The sequence below is a fragment of the Lacerta agilis genome, chromosome 14 (assembly GCF_009819535.1).
Source record: "Lacerta agilis isolate rLacAgi1 chromosome 14, rLacAgi1.pri, whole genome shotgun sequence".
NCBI classification, from domain to species: Eukaryota; Metazoa; Chordata; class Lepidosauria; order Squamata; family Lacertidae; genus Lacerta; species Lacerta agilis.
In genome coordinates, this window is record NC_046325.1 from 22,982,389 (window position 1) to 23,007,043 (window position 24,655).

General features: G+C 38.8%; 3 protein-coding genes across 3 annotated transcripts; 2 read left to right on the top strand and 1 right to left on the bottom strand.

The window, feature by feature from the left end:
- Nucleotides 1-411: 411 nt before the first annotated feature.
- LOC117057765 (olfactory receptor 6C65-like) lies at nt 412-1,365 on the top strand. Its single transcript, XM_033168604.1, has one exon. It carries the CDS (start codon nt 412-414, stop codon nt 1,363-1,365), a length of 954 nt encoding a protein of 317 aa, XP_033024495.1.
- Nucleotides 1,366-2,671: 1,306 nt separating this feature from the next.
- On the top strand, nt 2,672-19,750 carry LOC117057766 (vomeronasal type-2 receptor 26-like). Its single transcript, XM_033168605.1, has 8 exons — nt 2,672-2,829; nt 3,992-4,283; nt 7,317-8,168; nt 9,506-9,733; nt 10,516-10,642; nt 11,301-12,162; nt 16,708-16,765; nt 19,709-19,750. The coding sequence occupies exons 1-8, from the start codon at nt 2,672-2,674 to the stop codon at nt 19,748-19,750; spliced, it is 2,619 nt and encodes an 872-aa protein (XP_033024496.1).
- A 3,161-nt stretch (nt 19,751-22,911) lies between these two features.
- LOC117057767 (olfactory receptor 11L1) lies at nt 22,912-23,886 on the bottom strand. Its single transcript, XM_033168606.1, has one exon. The coding sequence runs from the start codon at nt 23,884-23,886 to the stop codon at nt 22,912-22,914; it is 975 nt and encodes a 324-aa protein (XP_033024497.1).
- Between the last annotated feature and the right edge of the window lie 769 nt (nt 23,887-24,655).

Here is a 24,655-nt window from a genome sequence, read left to right on the forward strand (position 1 = left end):
CAATAGATTAAACACACACACACACCAAACCAACAACAACACACACATGTACACAGAAACATACATATTCATTTTGCCTTCCAATAATATTAATTTTAAATATGATTCTTTAATAACAAACATGAACATGAACATATGATTATGTTGTGTTTCCTTGGGTGTGTCCTGTCACCAGGCCTACTTCTCTTTGTCTTTTTTATCCCTTGCTATATTTCTATGTGCCAGAAAAAAATAAATTTCAAGTTGTCATTTTATGTTATTATATGATATTGCATTTCATTCCATGATATTTTTTTTATTTGTGGTTTTGTATCATTTTACTTTTGTGAAGCCTTATATCAATGTAGTCAATGAATAATTAATGCTCCCACCCACCAATTCTACTTCCTTCTCTCAGGAACCCTTGAAACCATGACAGAGAATCAAACTGTTATTACAGACTTCATCTTCCTTAACTTTCCAGAACTGCATCGACTGGAACATCTCATGGGAGTCATCCTCCTTACATGCTATCTGCTCACCTTATCTGGAAACCTCATGATCATCATGATTATCATTCATGATCATCACCTACACACACCCATGTACTTCTTCTTATGGAATCTTTCCTGCTTAGAGATTCTAATTACAACCACTGTAGTGCCAAAGGTGCTGGTTAGTCTTTTGCTAGGCTTCACAACAATTTCGTACCCAGCTTGCCTTTCTCAGTGCTATTTCTTCTTCTTCTTGGGAAGCAGTGACTTTGTCCTATTAGCAGTCATGTCATACGACCGCTATGTGGCCATTTGCAACCCATTGCGCTACACATCAATTATGAGTACTCAGCTCTGTCCATGGCTAGTTATTGGATCTTGTACTGTTGCCTTTTTGGCTACCATCCTTCCTACCATCCTGGTTATAAATCTACCTTTCTGTAACAACAATCATATTGATCACTTTTTCTGTGACAGTGTGGCCTTGATGAAGCTGGCTTGTGCTGACACTAGTCTTGTGGAGCTACTGAGTTTCTTCTCATCCTCAGTCACCGTGATGGGATCCTTTATTTTCACAGTGGTGTCCTACATTTACATAATAAAAACCATTCTCAGGATCCCGTCTGTCTCTGGGCGCCACAAGGCATTCTCCACCTGTTCCTCCCACTTTATTATTGTCAGTCTTGGCTACGGCAGCTGCATCTTCATGTATGTACGGCCCTCAGGCAGCAACCCATCAATTAATAAAATGGTATCTTTGATCAATACAGTGCTGACACCCCTGATGAGTCCATTCATCTTCAGTCTGAGAAATCAGCAGGTGAAAGCTGCCCTCAAGTCACTTTTTATTAAGCATGCAGTCTACTCAAAGAATAACCCAAACTTGGGATAATGGTTTTCAAATAGAAAACATAAGGGTGAAATTAAATGAAAGGGGGAGGGAGTTTCCTTTCAATTGTCTGTTGTTATTAGATAATCCACAAGATTTCAACTTTTCAGGTATAGTTTATATTAATTAGGGGTTCATGTGTAACTTATTCACTTAGAGGGGGGAGATCTTCGTGCACTACATAATTTAGACTACTGAAAACTTCAGATTAGATTACAGATATTTCACGACCCTCTATTTTCTTTTAATTAAAAATGCATTTATTGTACTGTATTGTTTTTACCTTTCTCATGTTGTAAATCACTTTGATATGTTTTGTGATTTAGCTGTACATAAATGCTTTTATAAATAAAATAAAATAAATAAATAAATAAATATTATAACTGTGATCAATAGTTACCACTATTTATTTATTTCAAATATTTTGAAATGCCTATGTATGAAATTCAAAAAATCTGAGGTAGACTTGGATACATGTCCTAAAGCCCATTCTAATATGGTAAAGCACAAGACAGATATTCTGATCCCAGGACATGTCTTTCTCGGCTTCCCTTCACAAGACCAATCCTATGTCTTACACTACTTCCCCCCCTTTCAAAACAAAAAAGTACAGCTGAGATTTTGCAGATAGTTTTCCAGCTACATTGCTACACCTGGAAGCACAATTGTTGGGAGAGTATTACCACCCCTGCAATTATTGAAATAATTGCTTCTCTCCGCGCCACCTGCTTTCTGAGACCTGTGGATACACAGATGCTACTTGCAAAATATTTTGTGTGTATTTGATACAATACCTGCCAACTGTTAACTTGTATAAATAAGGCATTTGAAATACATTGTCAAGACTATCGGAATAGACAGTGTTGATACTGTAAATCTAAGATTTCTGTGGCCTAAAAAGAACCAGTACTGTATTGGGTGGAGGCGTGTGTGTCTAAGTTTGACTACACTGTTGCAGATATTGGTAGACTATTACTTGCTTTGACTTTGGTGCTGTGCTGCAATTAAATGATCTATTAACCTCACTCCTGTAGCTAGTTTACTGAAGGAAAAAGTGCTGTGCAGTCCATAGGTCATGGCGTTAGGCTAAATGAGGCACCAGTTTCAAGAAATACAGTAAGTAAGTTCAGCTTGGAAGGGGAAAAGACTTCTTTCTGTGACGTCTGCTGTAGCTTAGGTTGTAATTCTATGTGCTAGCGACTTCTATCCAATTTTGGCCATTGTTGGGTGAAGTGCTTTGCTGGCCTACAAAACAGTTATGCTACTCCTTCTGTTGCTACTCCTAACTCCTCACACAGTTCAGCAAAGTATGATATGTGGCCACACTTCAAAAAGAGATTTGCTAATGGTTGAGAAATATGAGCGAGGGGGTCATACCATTGGTGGTGTTTTTTCATTCCGTTCAGCTGCATTTGAATTCAACAACTTTCAGGAACCTGCTGTTGATGCTGGTATTTATCTGACAAGGTAAGGACTGTGCATTTTTTTTATTAAAAAAAAATAACATTAAAAATATGTCATTGGCTACATTTGAATAAATACAAAAGAAGCCCCTCACCCCCCACTTGCACAGGTGTTTCAAAAATTGGTATCCATTTTTAAAATCTATTTTATTTCCAAAGGGCTTAATCACAAGAAGATGCCCTGTCATACTCTGGTTCATTTTTTAAAAAATGAAATAGAAATCATTTTAATATGCTTGCTGACTCAGAGAGTATGCCAAAATCTATATGCAGATATTCTCAAAAAGATAATGGCAGAGCCACTGACCATCCCTCAAAAAGCTAAACCACTTTGGCTGATCTCTTAAAAAAAAAAAAAAAAAACTCCACCCCGGGCACTGGCAGGGGTTGCTATGCTGCTGTCTGAGCTGGATCCAAAGAAGCTGTAACAATGGAAGGAGCAATATGTTTTTGGTTGTTAATGCTTTGAGCCCCTCACTCCTATGTTCATATTGCTTGTTATGTGTATATCTCAAAGACAATACAGTCTCTGCTGACATCCATTCCAAGGAAACTGAACCCTAGAAAAGCATTTACTTTGGGGTTTGTTTGTTTGTTTTTGTTAAATTTTGAGACTTTGGACTTAGTGTTTTTGCAATGAATAAGAAAATATAATTTTGTAGAAGAAGAAGAGTTTGGATTTGATATCCCGCTTTTCACTACCCGAAGGAGTCTCAAAGCGGCTAACATTCTCCTTTCCCTTCCTCCCCCACAACAAACACTCTGTGAGGTGAGTGGGGCTGAGAGACTTCAAAGAAGTGTGACTAGCCCAAGGTCACCCAGCAGCTGCATGTGGAGGAGCGGAGACGCGAACCCGGTTCCCCAGATAACGAGTCTACCGCTCTTAATCACTACACCACACTGGCTCTCTTGTATGGTTCATTGTTTATTGAATACTTATACTAGCAATTCAGTAACTCAGAACTATATACGTATGCAAATGTCATTACACTCAGATGTTCACATTTGAATGCAATTAAGGTTGCATGGTCAATGTAATCTCATCTTGTTAGTTCTGGCTCTTTCATTGGAAACACATATTAGAAATACTGTCATGTCTCATGTTTTTTTCTTAAAGTAGTTACCAGCTGAAAAATTTGTAACTATCAGTCCAATCCATGTTGTAGGATACTACCTAAGAATCTCCAACATTTCCTGGCTTTTTGGTATGCCATTATTGAAGTCAACAAGAATCCAAAGCTTTTACCTAACATCACTCTGGGTTTCCGTCTACTTGACAACTTCTGCAATGGAAGACTCACTTATTTCACAACAATGCAGTTGCTCACATCAGGAGGTTTTAGGACCAATAATTATAACTGTGATACAAAGAACAGTGTGTTTGCCATTGTTGGGGGACTTGCATCTGAAAACTCCATTGAAATATCAAATATTGCAAGCACCTACAAAATGGCTCAGGTATGGATTTTTGGATTGGGAAGAGGGGTAATGTACTTTTAGAGAACTATTCATTCATCAAAATGATTCATTTATTAAACATTCATCCTGATTTGCTTAGACAAAGCACTGTAATAGTTAGATTTGCAGTCATAATTGAGCATTCATTCTGATGGCAAGATAATAAGCATTCAGCCTCATTTCTTTGTACACATTTTATATGTGTTGCTGCTAATTGTATGTATACACACAAACACATGGCTTTGCTTATATTGTTTATATTGGCTGAAACAGAATTTCATGTAAGCAAACAACCTGCAAGTCTTTCAAGAACATTGGCAAAATTTTCACTATATTTCCCTCCCCCGTCCTGGATGTTTCAGCTCTTTTCACATGATTCATTGCAGCTATATATATGTTGTGCTTGTAATTACCTTAACAGACCTTCCAAAAGATTAGTGACAGAGATGGATACATGGAGATAGATAGACAGCTAGCTAGACTTTTGTCAAAGGCAAAACCAAGTGCCATGGAACTGCACAAAATCAAACCCCTTTGAAATTAGCAACATACATTATTACATTAGAGATCAAAGGGCCAGTTTCACAATTTTTTTGTTTCCTTACCATTTTGAGTCAACAGAAGTTAACACTGGGATTCATGGTCTTCTATGTCTTGCAATTTAAGCCCCTACTTGGACTCGGGGTGCTAGCTGTGGGTGAGAACTCCCCCCCCCCCCCGAGTATGGTTTCTTGATTTATGAGCAATGTGTCATTCTTATGCACATAAATGTCCACAGGGGACAATCCCTCCTCCATTGTAAAGTATTATCCTCAGATTCCCAGCTTTCCACTCATCCAAACTTCCACTTGTCATGTGCCAAGAAATCATGAGTTTGAGTGGTTTTCCGCTTGTCCCATGCTTTCTAGGCACAGGTGTGAGTGGTTTTGCCCTTGCTTTACCACTTTCGCTGGGAAAACCCACTCTCTAGAGATAAATTGGAGCAAATGTTAATCCAGAGAAAACCTGTCTGACATTTGCTCCAGTTGAGTGATAAAGATCAAGTTTTCTCCAGGGGAAAGTGATACGGCGAGATCAATTCTCAATGAGCCCTTTGTTGAGAGAGAGAGAGAGAGAGAGAGAGAGAGAGAGAGAGAGAGAGAGAGAGAGTTAGTTTCTAGTATTTTTAGAACCTGAGATGTGAAACAAAATGTAGACACGATTCTCCCTTTGTGTGAGAAATTAGCTTTATCCTTTTTTCCAGCATTGCTTCCCCAATCTAGTCTCCCGCTCAAAATTCCTGTGAATGCCATGTGTATATAGTGAACCAGCTATTGATCTTTTGTGTCTATTCTGAGTGGCAGCAGCTCAGCAAATTCTTAAAGAGGTGTTTGTCATGAGTCACTTGAACTTTAGATGCCCAGGACTGAGGATGGTACCTTTTGAACATTCAGTGACTATATACCATCAAACACATCGAAATGGCCCTGTGGAACTCCTTTGAAACAGAGGATTGGCAGATGTACAGTAATCTCAGTTTGCTTTCAGGCATCTTCTAAACATGGTATTATTCAGAAAAGCCTTTTGAACCTGTGAATCTTTGCCAACCATATTTTACATTTATAAATATTTAAATACTGTATATTAGATTTTGTTAAATATAGCACCAACCCAATTCACTTTAGTATTTTCCAGTTCCAGTAGTGAATGTGTTTATGTGGCTAACTTTCTCTGTGGTTACAAATAAGGCTTTACTAGTGAGTGGTTGTGGACAAACCTATAGTAACTCCAAAGCTGTCAATGTAGTATGCTTCATCTATGGGTATTCACTAGTAATGTCTAATACAGGGATCACCAACCCAGTGCCCATGGATGCACTTGAGCCTTCCTTCCTTCCTTCCTTTCCAAACACTTTTGTTGGGTTTTAATAATGACAGGCAAATATAAAAGGAATAAGTGAAATAAAAAAAAATGTTTCAAAAAGATTAGTTGACACAATTGTCACATAATGCAGCTATGTGATCTACTGAGTCAGTAACTACTCATACTGAGTGGCAAAGAATGTGTGGCCCATAATTACAAAGGGTTCCATGGTCTAAGTGAAAACATGTTGTTGTTGTTGTTGTTGTTGTTGTTGTTGTTGTTATTTCTAAAAAGAATGTAAAAAGTAATCTTGAACTGTAGCCAGTGCCGACACTGACATAGACCTGTGGTACCTGATGCTTCTGAGCCACTGCATTTGTGTATAAAATAAAATTAGACCAAGTGGCAAAAAAGCCGTCCCTGAGATTTCATTTGGGGGAAAATGCAAGTCTCTAGTCCTCATTGAAAACAAAATGTTCAGGTATCCTTCTCGACAATTTTTGTGAGGCAACCAGGCTGCTGCTACCTCGTGGGGTTTTAGCCAATAATGAAGTCAGAAATAAGCTAGGCAAAATGAATCAACGGGATCCTAAATAATTGCTGTTTCCCATTCCCAGTTACTGCACTTTTCCTGCTTCTACTTTTCTAATGCCTACCTTACTCTCAAAACACTTCAGGGACATCTATGGATTGCTGCTGTGAGTCATTAATGTTACCAATAATCGGTTGGCTTCTGTCTAACTGAAGAGGAAATCACATTTAATTTTGCAAGTGCCCCCCCCACACTAAAAAGAAAGCAATGAGCACATGGTAGACTTGAATACATGTCCTAAAGCCCATTCTAATATGGTAAAGCACAAGACAGATATTCTGATCCCAGTACATGTCTTTCTTGGCGCTTCCCAGTTACTGCACCTTTCCTGCTTCTACTTTTCTAACCCCGCCCCCCACTCTTAAAAATGCTCTTCATACACAATAGAAACCCTATATATTTTCATAAATGCTAACAGCAACTTCTAGATAGTGGAGATGAGGAGAGAAGTGATAAACCCTCATTCTGCTAATACAGATCTTGAGCACCTCATCTAGTTTTGCCTTACAGTTATTTGGATGGGAAATACTGTTTCTGGAAGGACTGCAGATAAAGAATTTTAAATCAACACCTAACATGTGCCCTGTGTTCTCCCCCAGCTCAGTTATGGTTCATTTGATCCAGTGCTAAGTGATAAAACCCGATTCCCTTTCTTCTATCGGATGGTACCCAATGAAGTCATGCAGATTAAAGGGGTAATCCAGTTACTCCTACATTTCTCATGGAAATGGGTTGGTCTCGTTGCTCCAGATGATCACAGTGGAGAAACATTTGTGCAGACTCTGAAGGGATTGCTCACTCAGCATAATCTTTGCATGGCTTTCACTCAAAGTATCTTGATGATAACCTCTGCCACTAGCACAGATATAGGAAAGGAAGAGGCAAAAATGTATCACACATTCTCTCAAACCAAAGCCAATGTGGTTGTTGTATGTGGGGATTCCCAATCCCTAATGCTATTTACTTTCTGGATAGATTCGAATTATCAAGGTGCTCAAATGGCTCTCGTAGGGAAAGTTTGGATCATGAATGCCCAGTGGGACTTTACTGCAGTGGACTCTCAGGGTTTCTGGTCTCTAAAACATTTCCATGGTGCTCTGGCTTTCACAATTCACACAACTGTTGTGCCAGGTTTCCAAGATTTTCTTAAGGCCTTTAATCCTCAGCGTTATCATCCAAAAGACGCGTTCATGAAAGAATTCTACAAGAAAGTATTTCACTGTGGAGTTATCTACTCTGATAGGACCAGTGAGATAAGATGTTCAACAGAGGAACACCTGGAGTCTCTGCCAGGAGCTGTGTTTGAAATGAGCATGTCTGGTCAGAGCTATAGTGCCTACAATGCTGTTCATGTCATAGCACATGTTTTACATGAAATGCACTTATCCACCTCCAAGCACATAAAGTCGGGGGAAAGAGGCAGATTGGAACTGAGGAATGTGCAGCAGCAGGTAACATGATTCAATATTTATTATTCTTTTATTGATTGATGATCCTGATCCTGATGGTGATGATGTGACCAAAGTCAATTTACAGCAGCCTTGCCCAGCTTGATGCCCTCCCTAATTTGAACTGAAAATCAATTCATCCTCGATCATTGTCCAGGCTAGTTGGGGCTATAGGAGAAATTAGGACTTTGAAAATGACTATAAGCAGCTTGAAGACATCTGAAGGCAGCCCTGTTTAGGGAAGTTTTCAATGACTGATGTTTTAATGTATTTTTAACCTTCTTTTGGAAGCTGCCCAGAGTGGCTGGGGAAACCCAGCCAGATGAGTGGGGTAGAAATAAATAAATAAATAAATAAATAAATAAATAAATAAATAAATAAATAAATAAATAATATTAATATTAATATTAAGTACCCAGAAGACTGAAAGGGCAATGAAAGCAGCCATTCAAAATATTAATTTTAAGGTTTTATATAATTTGTACTCTAGTCACCCACCCAAAATCTTGATATGTAGATAGGGCTATACCAATTTGTCTTCACCATTGTATAGCCAACAGGGTGCCCTCTAGGTGTTCTTGTACTACAGCTTTGATTATCACTGGCCATTGCCCAAGCCGCCTAGGGCTGATGGGCTGACACCATGTTGGCTATCCCTGGTCTACACTGTGAGTTAAATCTGCTCTGTACAAACTAGCCCAATCCTGTAGCCACCACATCAAATGGGTAAATTTAGTGTGGTAGCACCTACACTTCAGAATTCCCTGCCTACTGAGATAAAGCAGGCACCTTCACTTTGATCTTTTCAGCACCTGATAAAAAAAGATAAAAAATCTTGTTAAGACAAGCCTACCCAGATGCTTAGAAAGTTGAGGTAATTTTAATCTGCTTTAGTATTTTAACTTTTGTATGCTTTAAATAACTTTGTAATTTTTTTCTTGATTTTTTCCCTTATCTTTCTGTAAACCACTTTGAATTTTTTTCTGCAATAAAGCAGTAGATATATTTATCAATCAATCAATCATATGGACAAACCTAGAACAGCTTTCCGAAACTTGGTGCTCCCAATATATTTTGGTTGATAATGCCCATCAAACTCAGCCAGCACAGCCAATGATCAGGGATTATGGGAATTGTAGTCCAAAATATCTTGATGATACCAGATTGGGGAAGACAGGGCTAGATCCAACCCTATTTTTTATTTAGTAGAACAGATTAGCTGTCTTTTTATGGCAAAGGTGTTTGCTTGCATTGTACAGCAGAAGCTCTAAGACTTCTCCAACAATCCCTAGCATATGATGTGCTTTGTTTTGTTTTGTTTTGTTTTGTTTTAAAAAAAGCTACACCATATGTTAAGAAATATCAGGTTTAACAATAGTGCTGGCGAAGAGATATTTTTTAATGAGCACCAAGAGTCTACAACTGGATATGATATTGTGAATTGCTATGTGTTCCCTAATGGATCCCTCATTCGTGCTAAAATTGGAATAATGGACTCCCATACACCAGTACACAAGAAGTTTTTCATTAAAGATAATGCAATAACTTGGAACAGTTGGTTCAACAAGGTGGGTTATTTTAATTTAATTTAATTTGTATTATATGCAAAATTAACAAAGTCCTTGGGTCATGCTTCATAAACCAAAAGTTCTGCACCATCCACATGCAAAAGTTCTGCACCATCCACATGCAAGAGGAAACATCAGCAGTGTAAGGATGGTCCCCCAGATATCTAGAAAGGTTGGGGAGCCTCTAACCCCCTGAAACTGGAACTTGGGACTCTCACTAAGCCACACTCCAATTTGCTCTGCTTTGTACCTTCCTTTAGAGTTTTTGCCTCACTAGAATGTGCCCTTGAATGCCCACCATGTATTATACAATGGTGTGAGGGAATCACATTTGAGCATATTTTCACTTGAATACATACTTCGACATCTAGAGGGTTTATATGAATTCATACTTTTAACTTAAGATGTATGTTCTGATGGTTACTATGTCCCCAAAGTAACCTATGGTGCTTTGTTGTTGTTTTATTAGTATTTTTTAATTTTTCTTTCTTTCTTCACTTTCTGTGATTTCCCCCCTTCCTTTTCTTACTTAAATACGAAAATAATAGAAGGAAGGAAGGAAGGAAGGAAAGCATGGATAAATTTGCCCCCAACAGAATGGTGATGTGTCATTCCTTAGTCATATGCCAGTAAATAGTGTGACCCTAAGCATGTAATACAACTAGTGTAATAGTCTCTGCTGTTCCCTATGTCACTATTCACAGGATTACACCTATATACCCCAAGTGAGGGATTAGCATCCTCCACCAGCAATACTTCATTCACCCCCTTTTTTTATTTAGACCCTGCCCCGTTCTGTGTGTTCTGAAAGTTGCCATTCTGGATACAGCCAGAGAGTTCAGGAGGGTAAACAAGTCTGCTGCTATGATTGCACGCCATGCCCGGAAGGGATGATTTCTAACCAGACAGGTAGGAAGGTCCTGGAGTCCCATAGTCCTTTCAGTACTAAGTATAGGGCTGGGTGAATTTTCTTTCTCCACTTTGCAACACTATTTGTATGAAGTGAAGGTGTGTGGAAAAGTGGACAAGCATTAGAGTGATGGAAAGAAAAAGCCCAGGCTCTGTAACATTTGGCTGGGATGCCCCTGAGAATGAGAGTGCATGATGATGTATTGCCATTCCCAGGACTGTAAATCTGACTTTAAAAAGAGAACTCTTCATACAAACTACCATAGGTTATAGCCTGAAGAAGGGAAGAGCATGCATGCCAGCTAATTCCTCCAGTTAAGCAACAAAGTTAAAATCCAGCAAGCCTAGCAGCAGTGAAGCTGAAAGCCCCGCCCCACAAAAAGAAAACAACTAAAGATTTAAAACTGGAACCTCTGTATCAGGGCTACCTAAGGTGGTGTTGTCAAGATATACTTGAACTCCAGCTCCCATCATCCCTGACCATTGGTCATGCTGGCTGGGAATGATGGGAACTGTATTCTAACAATATATAGAATATTGGCTACCCCTGCTCTACATTAATTTCTGATGGACTTTACCCACAAAATCCTCGTTCCCCGATTCTACTTTCATTTCAACTGGTATCTTACATCACTGACAGTTTCTACTCTTTTAAAAGATGCAGATCATTGTGACAGATGTCTAGATGAGCAGCACGCCAACCAAGAACGGGATCAATGCATTCCGAAAGTAATTCACTTCCTCTCATATGCAGAACCTTTGGGAATGGCTTCAGCTACCTGTTCCCTCATGTTGTCTTTAGTCACTGCTCTGATACTTCAAATATTTATTAAGCATCAAGACACTCCAATTGTCAAAGCCAACAACCGAGATATCACCTACATTCTGCTTGTCTCTCTCCTGTTTTGTTTCCTCTGCCCCTTGCTCTTTATTGGCAGGCCAAGGAAAGTGACCTGCCTTCTCCGACAAACAACATTTGGGCTCATCTTCTCTGCTGCTGTTTCTTCTTTGCTGGCCAAAACCATCACTGTGGTCCTGGCTTTCAAAGCCACACAGCCAGGAAGCAATATGAGGAAATGGCTGAGGAAAAGAGTAGCCAACTCCATTGTCCTGTTCTGTTTCCTTGGCCAATTTGTAATCTGCATTGTATGGTTAGGAGCAAACCCTCCCTTCCCGATCTTAGACATGCACTCTGAAAGTGGACAGATCATAGTTCAGTGTGATGAAGGATCAGTCGCTATGTTTTATTGTGTCCTCAGCTACATGGGCCTTTTAGCCATTATCAGTTTTCTGGTAGCTTTCCTTGCAAGGAACCTGCCAGATAGTTTTAATGAAGCTAAATTTATCACTTTCAGCATGTTGGTGTTTTGCAGCGTTTGGGTCTGTTTTGTTCCCACTTACCTGAGCACCAAAGGGAAATACATGGTAGCTGTGGAGATCTTCTCCATCTTAGCCTCTGCTGCAGATTTACTTGGCTGTATCTTTTTTCCAAAATGTTATATTGTCATTTTGAAGCCTAATCTTAACACTAAAGGGCATCTCAAAGGGAAACCAGACTAGTATAATCTTTGTGGCATCTTCTTCATTTTCTCATCAAAAATCAACCTGTGTTTTGACACTTAACTTAATCTGCTCATCTTCCAGAATAAACATAAGGCAAAAATGGGGGAGGGGGGTCATGAAAAAGGCAAGTTCTAGAAATGTATTTATGTTTTTTTCAGATTAGATTTGTGTTAATTTGAAAATATATTTTGAAAATAAGGGAGGATAATACAGTGAAGTTACTCACTTTCCCCTCCTATGCATACATGTCAACACCAATCAGTCAAAACTGATAAAACATGGCAACTAAATTGTATATACATCATTCTATCACCCATTTATTCTGGTCTTTACTCTGACCACAAAAGTCATCAGGTTCATCAACATTTCACATGTTATTTCCAGATACCTGATCATGTTTATTTATTCTATCTCACTGTCACTAAACACTGAGAATGATATGCTGTCATTTCTGATGTGAGGCATGTCAGCTGAGAGGGGATAATTGAAATACGATATTTCCAATGTACCACCACCAAGTTCTTATAACAGCAATTTCAAGGAAAGGAAATCATTGAGATTGGTATCTCATAAATTGGGTCCCATGAGCCAAAGGGGAATCTCTATGGGAAGTGAAAACATTAACCAGTACTACTGAGAAATAACAGACGATACATTAATAGTAAAACAACATCAATGGTGTTGTTGACCCTGTTGCATTAGAATCGGTGTATAAATAGTCACCTCACAATGTTGCTTTAGAATTCAAGAAGATCACCAAGCAATAATGGATGTTCTAACGATAGACAACCTGGGTTTCTGCCATATTTCTTTAGATTGGGAATAGTTGTATTTTTAATGTTTCATGGTGACACTTGGTGTAATCGTTTTTGGAATAAAACTTCTTACTTGCCTTCCATGCTAAGTTTTCTATTCTTGAGAGAAATGAAATGCACCTTCAGATATCTGCAGTGCTTATGAGGTGCGTGTGCATTCAGATTATCTAGGAGGCAGCTGAGGAAGGTGTATAGGTGAACCTCCCATGATTCTTTTAGAAATTAAAGCAGCAAGAATTGTTCTGGGTATTTGTGTTTGTTTGTTTGTTTTTTTAAATCATAGTGAGAGGGAGATAATGACTAACTTGGGCAAGAAAATCTCTTTGGCACACTGACAAAAAAGGTAAGATTTATTTATTTATTTTGAGGGGGGGCGAGCATATAGCGATGGGCCATCTTGCCCATGGCCCTAAGGCCCCTTAATAGATGATCTCAAAACAGATGTGTGCAAAAGCTATGGAGTGTAAATGGCCCACACTGGAATAGAGTACTTGCAAATCTTTTTGCTTCAGTAGAAGAATATAAAAAGGTCACATTCTCAGGGTCTTCAGCACATGGCCATTTGTTTCCAGTTGAATTCTGTTTTGAAATGGTCACTTGAAATGTCTTTTTGAAAGCATTCTTGGTGTTTTGCTCAAGTAAAAAAACTGATAAGGAGAGGTCTGAATCATAGCGCAGTCCCAGAGTGCATGCCTTGCAGGCAGAAGACCCCAGGTAAAAAGTATGATGTAGCAAGAGTTGGGATGAGGAATAAATTTGGTAGAGTGTTAATAACAGCTCTCAGTAATTGGTAGAGTGTCAGAAAACAGCTCTCATTATTTGTTTTCCTAAAAACAGGTTTCCCTACTGAGACTGCAATCCTATACACATTTAATTGGGAGTAGGCCCCAGTGAACTCAATGGAACTTATTTATGCATAGATGTGCATAGTATTGTGATGTAATTCAGCAGCTTTTTCTGTGTTCTGTGGTGAGCTGTGGTCCTTCTGCATTTTGCTTACTATGCATGAAGGGAGCAGGAGTACAGCCCATATAAATTAAAATCAGTATTAATGGACCTACAATCCAATTACATATCAAGAAGTACTGACATTCACATCAAACCTAATTAGAATTAAATCAGAGGGGAGACTTGTCTGGGATCTTTATGTCTGGGGTATGAAGAATTTATTTTTCAGGATAGTTAAAACAAAAAGGGATTGCAAAGAGCTCTAACTTATCCAAACTGAGTAAATATGCAGTAAGATGGCAAATGCAATTCACCATAAACAAGAGTAAAGTGATATGTGTCAGGGAAGGGAGGAATTTTAATTTCACTTATGCATTCATGGGAAATGGCAATGACTCACCAGGAATGAGACCTTGTAGTGAACTTGAATAACTTAACGAAGTTGAAAACTCAGTGTGTGGAAGCTATAAAAAAGGCAAATTGCATGCTAGGGATTATTATTTTTAAAAAATAAAATAAAACTGCTGTTCTACAAATAAATGGCTTGATTGCATTGGAACAATGTGTAAGGTTCTGGTCATCACCTCTAAATGATACAGTACACTTGGGAAAGGTTCTGGAAATGGAAACCAAATAGAATAAGGTGATGGAGCAACTCCACCATGAGAAAAGGTTACAGCATTTGGTGCTTTTTAGTTTAGAGAAAAGGCAAATAAGACCCAACAACATAAAAGTTTATAAAATTATGGATGGCATGGAGAAAATGGGTAGAGACATTTTTCTCCCTTTATCATGAGGCTATAATTTATGGACATCCAGTGAAGATGAATGTTGGAAGATTCATGATAGACAAAAGAAAGTACTTCTTCATGCAACACATATTCAAACTATGGAACTTGTTCCCATGGGAGGCAGTGATGTCTACCAACTTGGACGGATTTAAAAGAGGATTGTACAACTTCAGTGAGGATAAGACTATCAATAGCTACTAACCATGATGGCTATGCCCCGCCTCTACAAGTAGGAGGCAGTATGCTCCTGGATACCAGTTCCTGGCAAGCTCAGAAAGGTAGAGTGCATTTGTGCTTGAACCCTGCTTGCAGGTTTCCCACAGGTATCTGTGTGGCCACTGTGAGAATAGGATGCTAAACTAGTTGGACCACTGGCTTGATCCAGAAGGTTCTTCTTATGTTTTCATGCTTGTTTCTATGTACACACTCTTGGTGTGAATGTCGCCCAAGTGGAAGTGCAGCCCTTGGCCTGAAATATATTTGCTACCCCTGCTCTAGGTTGCGACACAAGAATGGTAACCTGCATAGATGGAAAAAAACCCTCCTGTTACATTACAAATGTAATCCATATATTATATTAATTTCTTTTGAAGGACATTAACAGATACAAGTATGATCTCAGAAAACCAAACTTCTGTGAATGAATTCATCCTCCTTGGATTCTCTAATCCTCAAAGGCTCCAGACTTTTCTCCTGGCACTCTTCCTATTGGCTTACATCTTGGCCATATGTGGGAACATCACAATTATCACCATTGTTCAGTTACATCAGAAGCTCCAAACACCCATGTATTTATTCCTAAGCCACTTGTCTTTGATAGAAATGGGACACATGACAAACACTATCCCCAAAATGTTGCTCGACTTCTTAAAAGACAGGAAAGTGATCAGCATGGTTGGTTGCTTCACACAGCTTTACTTCAACCTCTTCCTGGGCCTGACAGAGAACTTCCTGCTGGTGCTTATGGCTTATGACCGCTTCTTAGCCATCTGTAATCCTATGAACTACACCACAGTCATGAACAACAGAGTCTGTAAATCACTGATTCTTGGGTGTTGGGTGGGAGCTTTCCTTGCTCCCTTGCCACCAACCATTTTTCTCGCTACGCTGGATTTCTGTGGGCCCAATATAATCAACCATTTCTTCTGTGATCTTGCCCCAGTGCTGACTCTTCCATGTAGGGGGAAATCATTCATTGAATTTTTCTTTTTCATGTCCATTTCTTCAATGGTTTTGGGTTGCTTTTGCTTGATATCGGTGTCTTATATCAACATCATAGTGACTATACTGAGGATGCCATCCAGTGGGGGAAGGCGTAAAGCCTTCTCCACTTGCACTGCCCATCTTAGTGTAGTATTAATATATTATGGCTCAGTCATCTATATGTATGTGAGGCCTTCAGCAAGGGATATCCGTAATGCAGACAAAGTAGTGTCTGTCTTCTATTGTGTGGTGACACCATTTCTGAACCCTTTCATTTACACCTTAAGGAATACTCAGGTCCATGAAGCATTTAAAAGCATAATAGTAAGGAAGAGAATTTTCTATTAAGGTATGCTCATTTTTTTATTTTAAAAAACTTTCTTTATTTAGTGCCAGAAATACAAATTCTAAGCATAGATATTATGTATGACTGAAATGCCATCCTTTCTTATTGCAACAAATATAAACTAAGTACTTGAATATCATATAGATATATATGATATAGATTGTTGAAAAATTATGTTGTTTTTTGAATATATTTTATTATTTTGCAGGAAAGAATAAAACATAACGATTTTATTCCATCATGGGAGTCCTTCTTTTGTTTTAACGAAGTGTGCTAATTTCACCAAAAGAACATGAGGCATTTCTAAACTCCAGAAATAATGAACCACAATAAAATAATACTTAATTTATGTAAGTTAAAAGAAAATCAACATTATATTGATATTATAGCTACATCAACCAGGCAAAGTACACAACTTAGTGAAATCCAAAATGCAACAGAAAAAATTGCATTCTATGTAAAAAGAGTGTTGTTGTTGTTGTTTAGTCGTTTAGTCATGTCTGACTCTTCTTGACCCCATGGACCAGAGCATGCCAGGCACTCCTGTCTTCCACTGCCTCCCACAGTTTGGTCAAACTCATGCCAGTTGCTTCGAGAACACCGTCCAACCATCTCATCCTCTGTCGTCCCCTTCTCCTTGTGCCCTCCATCTTTCCCAACATCAGGGTCTTTTCCAGGGAGTCTTCTCTTGTCATGAAGTGGCCAAAGTATTCGAGCCTCAGCTTCAGGATCTGTCCTTCCATTGAGCACTCAGGGCTGATTTCCTTAAGAAAAAGAGTGTACAGTATAAGGTGCATAAAAATGAGTACAATTTAAATACATACTTTTTGTACATTCTTTCAAAAATACCCAAGCAAAATGGGTTGGGAGAGAACTATGATTGGGCACTGAAAATGGACAGAATTAGGGTTCTCAGCTTTTCCTTAATAACAAGAATAACAAGCCAAGAGAGAAAGAGAAAAAATCCATTATGTGAATCACAATGGGTGGATGTTTCATAAATTGGCTCCCATGAGCAAATTGTGGCTCTGCATGGAAATATAATGCATACACACACACACACACACACACACACACACACACTACTGGGAGAAAGCACAACATACATTCTGGTAGGAAAACACCATCTACAAAGTAAGGACAATCATAACACAATCACGTTATTCATTTTATAAGACTGCTTTAAGAAGATTGCCAAACAATGCTGATGGACTTTAGACTACTTATACTCCTGCCACCTTTCTTCAAATGGGAAATACTTGTTTTCATTTTATACTTAACAATATTTTGCAATTTACTGAGTTCAGCTTCTATTTTTCTTTGTATGCAGTATTTTCTGGCCTTGAAAGGAATTAAATGCACCATCAGTTATCTGCTCTAGTTACAAGGTTTGTGTGTGCTCAGATCATTCATCTGGCATCTGAGGAACATGTAAAGATGATCCTCCTGTAGTTTTAGTTGTATGGGGATCCAGTAGATAGGATTAATTTCAACATCTTTTAAGTATTATTTTAGTTCAAAGTGAGAAGGAAATAAGGGTCAGATTGGGCAAGAAAATCAGGTAAGAGTTGAAAATATGTAGCAAGAGGTCACTTTCTATCATTTCTCATAATATCAAGGACCTTAAAAGGATATGTGCAATGATATGTATGGTCCGTGAATGGTCCAGACCAGTAGATGGTACTTGCAGATCTTTCTGTTTCAGTGGAGAACTATAGGAAGGTTACAGTGGAGAACTATAGGAAGGTTACACTCTTGGGGTCATCAGCACCATGACCAAACAATCCCCAAAATTGTTGAGTTTTATTTGGGAAACCACCAAAAATTGTTGAGCTTTTGAGCTTTTTAAAAAAAAAGAAAGAAAGAAAGAAAGAAACCCACCAAAATTGATTTTAAGCTTTTTGAGCTGTTTCTGCTGCTTTTTCCATTGTGTTGCCTTACATTACCCCCTGATGCTGTTTTTTACACCTGAAAACCAGGACATTCAGGAATTTTCCTGATGTATCGCAAGCCTACAAGAAAGTCTTTTGATGTTCTCCTTAAATAGGCAAAGGCAAAGATAGGCAAGGACCATTCTAGAGTGGTAGAGTATATGCTTTGGATGCAGAGTTCCTTGGGTTCAATGTGGCTCATCTAGTCCAGCATCCTGTTCTCAAAGTGGAAGAAGACCTGAGCACAGCAACACTCTCTCCTCCTATGGTTTCCAGGAACTGGCATTGAGAAGCATACTGCCTCTGCCATAAAAGCTTCATGCAGATTCAAGAAGTGTATCTGAGGCATTCTACCACTCAGAATAATATTTGGCAAGATGGACAAGTGATGTGGCCAAGTCAAAGCCAAGCTACGTATGTCCCTATCAAAAAACAAGAAACAAAGAAACAAAGTGTTTAATTGCTTAATTTATAGGTGCTGGAGCTCAGGAATAGTTGCTGGAGGACAGCCCACAACATCAGAAGTTCTTCTCATGATTCCCAGGTTGTGGGTAAGACTGTGGTTGCGATGTATACATGGCCTGGGAATGTTCTCTTCCCAAACCCTTTATGTTGAAAATAGGTTCCAGAGTTGAATGTTGGTCATTACTCAAAGAAACTCCAAGGTTATGGCCATAATAAAAAGGCATGGATTATGCACCATTAGTTCTTCTATGCCTCAACAGAGTGTGACGTCTGGCTTAGGTGATAGAGAGAGGGTAATGTTAACAGGCAGCAAATTGTCAGTTACTTAATTCCTTATTTCATTACCTTTCTTATTATATTATTTTCACTATTTCAGATTGCAGGCTCAGGCACCAAAATGTGTTAGGCTTGGCAGTGATGATTTCAAGGGGACTGCTTGTAGATGTGTTTAGGGTGGATTACTTCATAGAGGGCTAAATGGAACAAAACAATCATACCACCTAGTTTTGTAATGTAAAACTTGGGTCACCCATACTTGCACCTGCCAAGGAGCTGCTTTTTGTTTATGTGATTCCACAAGCCTATAAACTCTTACAATCACCATCATGCTGTGAGGTCACTGATTAAGCAATGTAACCCCACAAAACCTGCCCTGCTCCATATATGTAGTTGCATATTCCTCAAGGATCTTTGAACCATTTGTGGTTGTACCATCCAGCTATGGGGGCACTCTGACTAGGTTGAAATGCAAGTTTATAAAGTGTGATTGTTTGTGGGATATGAACCATATTATTTTAGTGTATCTCACTTACTTGTTTTTGCAGATTGATGTGCAATAATTAGCAGGTTAAACTCTTCACAGCTTGGATACAATACCCTTTAGCATCCAGTAACAATCAAACTGCTGAATCAAACAGCTGTTAAAAAGTTTGGGTGCTGGATTTTTTTTGAGGGGAATATCAGGAGGGTATCAATTTTAAGTGAGTGCTTTCTTTCCATTACAGAGTGAGACAGACCTAGCAGAAAAGGGTGGAGACCCTGTGTGAACTCTCTTGGAAATGTTAACATTGCCAAGAGGAATAATTGTGAATGCTTAAGTGATCAAACATATCTCTTATACACACCTGTTTTTTCTTTCTTTCTTTCTTTTTAATTTCTTAACAGATAGAGGTATGATCTTAGAAAACCAAACTTCTGTGAATGAATTCATCCTGCTTGGTTTCTCTAATCCTCAAAGGCTCCAGAAATTTCTCCTGTCACTCTTCCTTTTGGCATACGTCTTAACCATAAGTGGGAATGTCACAATTATGACCATAGTCCAGCTTCATCAGCAGCTCCAAACACCCATGTATTTATTCCTAAGCCATTTGTCTTTGATAGAAATTGGACACATGACAAACACTATCCCCAAAATGTTGTTCGACTTCTTAAAAGACAGGAAAGTGATCAGCATGGTTGGTTGCTTCACACAGCTTTACTTCAACCTCTTCCTGGGCCTGACAGAGAACTTCCTGCTGGTGCTTATGGCTTATGACCGCTTCTTAGCCATCTGTAATCCTATGAACTATACCACAGTCATGAACAATAGAGTCTGTAAATCAGTGATTCTTGGGTGTTGGGTTGGAGGTTTACTTGCTCCTTTGCCCCCAGCCATTGTTCTTGCCAGGCTGAATTTCTGTGGGCCCAATATAATTAACCATTTCTTCTGTGATCTTGCCCCAGTTCTGACTCTTCCTTGTGGGAAAAAGTCATTCATTGATTTTTTCTTCTTTGTGTTCACTTCTTCAATGGTCCTGGGTTGCTTTTTCTTAATAATAGTATCTTATGTCAACATCATTGTGGCTATATTGAATATGCCATCCAGTGGAGGAAGGCACAAAGCCTTCTCCACTTGCACTGCCCATCTTAGTGTAGTATTAATATATTATGGCTCAGTCATCTATATGTATGTGAGGCCTTCAGTGAAGGACATTCGTGATTCAGACAAAGTAGTGTCTGTCTTCTATTGTGTGGTGACACCATTTCTGAACCCTTTCATCTACAGCCTGAGGAACACCAAGGTCCATGAAGCATTCAAAAGCTTAATAGTAAGGAGGAGAATTTGATATTAGACTCCAAACTCAAGGTATAATGGAATAAAATACAGAGCTTACTCTTTCTAAGACTACCTCCCTAAATGGTATCTTTTGTTCAGCCATAAACCCAAGAATTCAGTTTTATTTTGGGCCAAAACCCAAAACTTGCCATCCATTCACTTCCTACGTATCCTCTACCAAATAGTGTCACCCTAGATGTTGCTTACCAATGTTCCTAACTGCAGAAAAGAAAGTAATTTGTGGAATGTTGAAAAACATGTTGCCTTCCTGATGCTGCAGGACTAGCACATCTGTCATCCTTGACCATCAGTTATGCTGGTTGGGGCTAATGGGGGCTAGTGTTCAACAATATTTGGACAACCACAGGTTCCCTGTCTCTGAACCAAGTCACAACTAAATGTTGTTGTTGTTTTTAAATAGACCTTAATTTAGACTGCAACCCTCTACACATTTACTAGGGAGTAAGCCCCCCAGAGCATGAGTTTGGCCAAACTGCGGGAGGCAGTGAAAGATAGGCGTGCCTGGAGTGCTCTGGTCCATGTGGTCACAAAGAGTCGGACATGGCTGAGCAATTAAACAACAACAACAAAGCCCCCCAGAACAGCATTAAACATATTTGTAGACTGTTGTGTTTTGTTTTTATAAAAAAACCTTATTTATAGATGTGTTTTAAGAAAACCTGTAAATGATTGAGTGTTGCATCTGTATATGAGTTGAAGACTGAATAAATATTCTGTCACCCACACCTTCATGAAGCAGTAGATTTCCCTTTCATTATTAAATTAATTAACATTGGTTATCTTACACATTATTAGAAATTTGCTCTTCATATATAGGCACATGCTCTTAATGTTAAGAGTTATTGCTAAATTTCAAGTTCCAGTAACTCAACCCACCCCACCCCTCAAAGAACGTTCAAAATTGAGGTTTTGTCTTTTTGTCTTTCAAATCTTTCAAAGAAAGTTCAAAATTGAGGTTTTGTCTTTCACATCTTTCAAAAGATTTCAAGAGAACCCCAATTTTTTAAAGTTACTAATAAATTGTGTGTCACTCTACAAACCTATACATTGTGGCAAAAATTCATAAAAACACACAGAGAGAGACACAATTCTGAGCAAAGACGGTGGTACCTTTCCCGGTGAAACATCAAATGTATTTCACAAGAAGATATAACAGCCAAAGCTATTTCTCAAGGGTGTTTAGTACACTCTTGCTTTATACGACACTATAGCAGAAAACAACATGTTCTCTATGTGACTCACATTGCAAAATACCTAAATAATAATAATAATAAGGATCTCCTTAGAAAGTTTCACCCAGTGCCCATAATGCATTTTTTATTGAACAAGGTGATGGGTTCCCCTGCCTTCATCATGGGGTTGCACCCAATTAAATTCTGCTCAGAGTTGACATATTGAAATGACCTAACATTGTCATGTTCATTCATTTCAATGGGCCTACTCTGAATCCTTAAGCTTTAAAGTATTTTTAGAGGTACATCTTTTAAGATGTGGCATGTGGTTTTGCTGCTTGAGAATCTTGCTATACTGACTGATTTTATTATCTGGTGCTGTATTTGTATTCCATGCAGTTTTAGATTGTAGTGTAACATTTGTATTGCAAGCATGGGTCTGTCCCGAGAGGCAATGGAGTGCACCTCCCAGGCTGAAGTCAAGCTGCTGTGTTAGCAGCACCAAAATGACCTCCCCGGGGCACAAACCTGGGTAGTGTGTATGGAGGTCCTGGGTTGCCCAGATGACAAGACAGCCCCCCCCCCCATGTCTCACTGATGTAGTCCAAAAGAAAGCAGAGCAATATTTTATTTTTGGCACCAGGAGTTGCCAGAAAGAGCCATACAAGGAACCATCCAACCACATTAGCGACTCCTTTCTGGATTTGTGTAGGGACAGCTTCAACTGCTGTTAATAAATCAATAATAAAATCAGCACCACTATACATTTGTAAATACCCATAGACACATGAACATGGTGTTAGAAATTTACTTTGTAAGGCTATGCAATTCCTGGCTTTTCTCAAAGATAACCTTGCAGATATTCTAAATGCAAATGCAAGGTAAAATATAACAACAAAACAAGTACATGAGATCATCGTTAACAACAACTAAAGCCAATGAACTTCCTTTCTCTACTTGGCAAGCTATGTAAACATTTCCTATTGACTAGTTTCTGCAAGGCATCCTTGAAATCTTTGTTCCTCAGACTGTAGATGACAGGGTTGAGAAGTGGTGTTAGCACAGTGTAGAAGATGGAGACTACCTTATTCAGCTCTGATGAAAGACTAGCACTGGGTCGAACATACATGGAGATCATGGTGCCATAATATATCACCACCACAGCCAAGTGTGAACCACAGGTGGAGAAAGTCTTTTTTCTTCCAGAAACAGAGGGGATTTTCAGGATAGTCTTGATGATAAATGCATAGGACACCAAGGTAAGCAAGAAACATGTGAAAAGGACCAATATAGAGAGCACAAAAATGCTCATTTCGGTGGTGGAAGTGTCAGAACAGGAGAGCTTCAGCAGAGGTGGGATGTCACAGAAGAAATGATTGATTTGGTTTGATCTGCAGAAACGCAGCCTAGAGATCAGCAATGAAGGTAGCAACCCTGTGAAGAGACCAATAACCCAAGACCCTATCGCCAAGCGGGTACAGAACTGTGTGTTCATGGCTTCTGCATAATGCAATGGGTCACAGATTGCAAGGTACCGATCATACGCCATCACAGATAATAGGAAGCACTCCGTTGCACCAAAGAAGACAAAAAAGTAGAGCTGTGCGATGCATCCACTGAAGGAGATGCTCTTGTTCTCCATGAGGAGGCTACTGAGCATCTTGGGCACAATTGTGGTGGTGTACCAGATCTCTAGGAAGGAGAGGTTTTGGAGGAAAGAGTACATAGGGGAATGAAGATATGATTCCAGCTTGATGACTGAAATAATAACCACATTGCCTGTGATGGTTAGGATGTAGATAAGTAAGAACATGGTGAAGAGTAGGGTCTGCCACCCGGGAAGACTCTGGAACCCCAGAAGCTGAAATTCAGACACAGAGCTGCCATTCTTCATTTGCTTTGCTGATCTTGAGATCCCCTGCAGGTATGCCTCAGTCACAAAATGCACCATGAATAAGAATTTAAGTTACTCAATCACCTTCCTAGAAAGACCACAGAATAACATGAGTGATAGCAGTGATAAATAAAGATATTATGTTGCACCTTAGGTCAGTACAAGTACACCAAGAACACAGATTTAAACAAGTAGAAAGAAGAGCCCTGATAGACCAGACCTCTTGTCAATGATTCTGTTTCCAACAGTTGTCAATCTACATGTACACAATAGTTCAGCTGTTCAAATCAACAAATGTCCATTCATTTTACACAAAGAGATGTACATATGTAGAGACAGTTTGCACCTTTCTTCAGCTTAATGTGTCAACAGGTGTCACATCACCTTCTTATGCAAAGTCATCTGTATAAAATCTGTGACATGAACAACAGGTACAATCAAAACCCATATTTTGCATGAATTTGTAAAATTACATTTCCCCCTATATATTTGCTGTTTTCACAGATATAATGTCTTCCTACCATAATGTCTGAATAATGATAATGATAATGATAATATTTAATCATGGGTTTTCCCAAGGCAGTGTACTTAATGATCTACTTTTTTTTTACTGTTATCGCTATTTCTCTTTTTTATATGAAATTTTTATTAAGAAAGTTTCAAATCTATACAATTTATCAACAATATAATCAATTACATTCCCCCCCTTTTCCTAATGGTATACTTTTTATGCATTGCACACTAAGCCAAAGCATGCCTTAACTCACAG

Excerpts from the sequence above, each read along its gene's own strand:
- LOC117057765 (XM_033168604.1), top strand. The coding sequence starts at position 412 with ATGACAGAGAATCAAACTGTTATTACAGACTTCATCTTCCTTAACTTT.
- LOC117057766 (XM_033168605.1), top strand. The coding sequence starts at position 2,672 with ATGATATGTGGCCACACTTCAAAAAGAGATTTGCTAATGGTTGAGAAA. Across the intron at positions 9,734-10,515 it reads GGAACAGTTGGTTCAACAAG|ACCCTGCCCCGTTCTGTGTG; the intron begins GTGGGTTATTTT and ends TTTTTTATTTAG. Across the intron at positions 10,643-11,300 it reads GATGATTTCTAACCAGACAG|ATGCAGATCATTGTGACAGA; the intron begins GTAGGAAGGTCC and ends CTCTTTTAAAAG.
- LOC117057767 (XM_033168606.1), bottom strand. The coding sequence starts at position 23,886 with ATGAAGAATGGCAGCTCTGTGTCTGAATTTCAGCTTCTGGGGTTCCAG.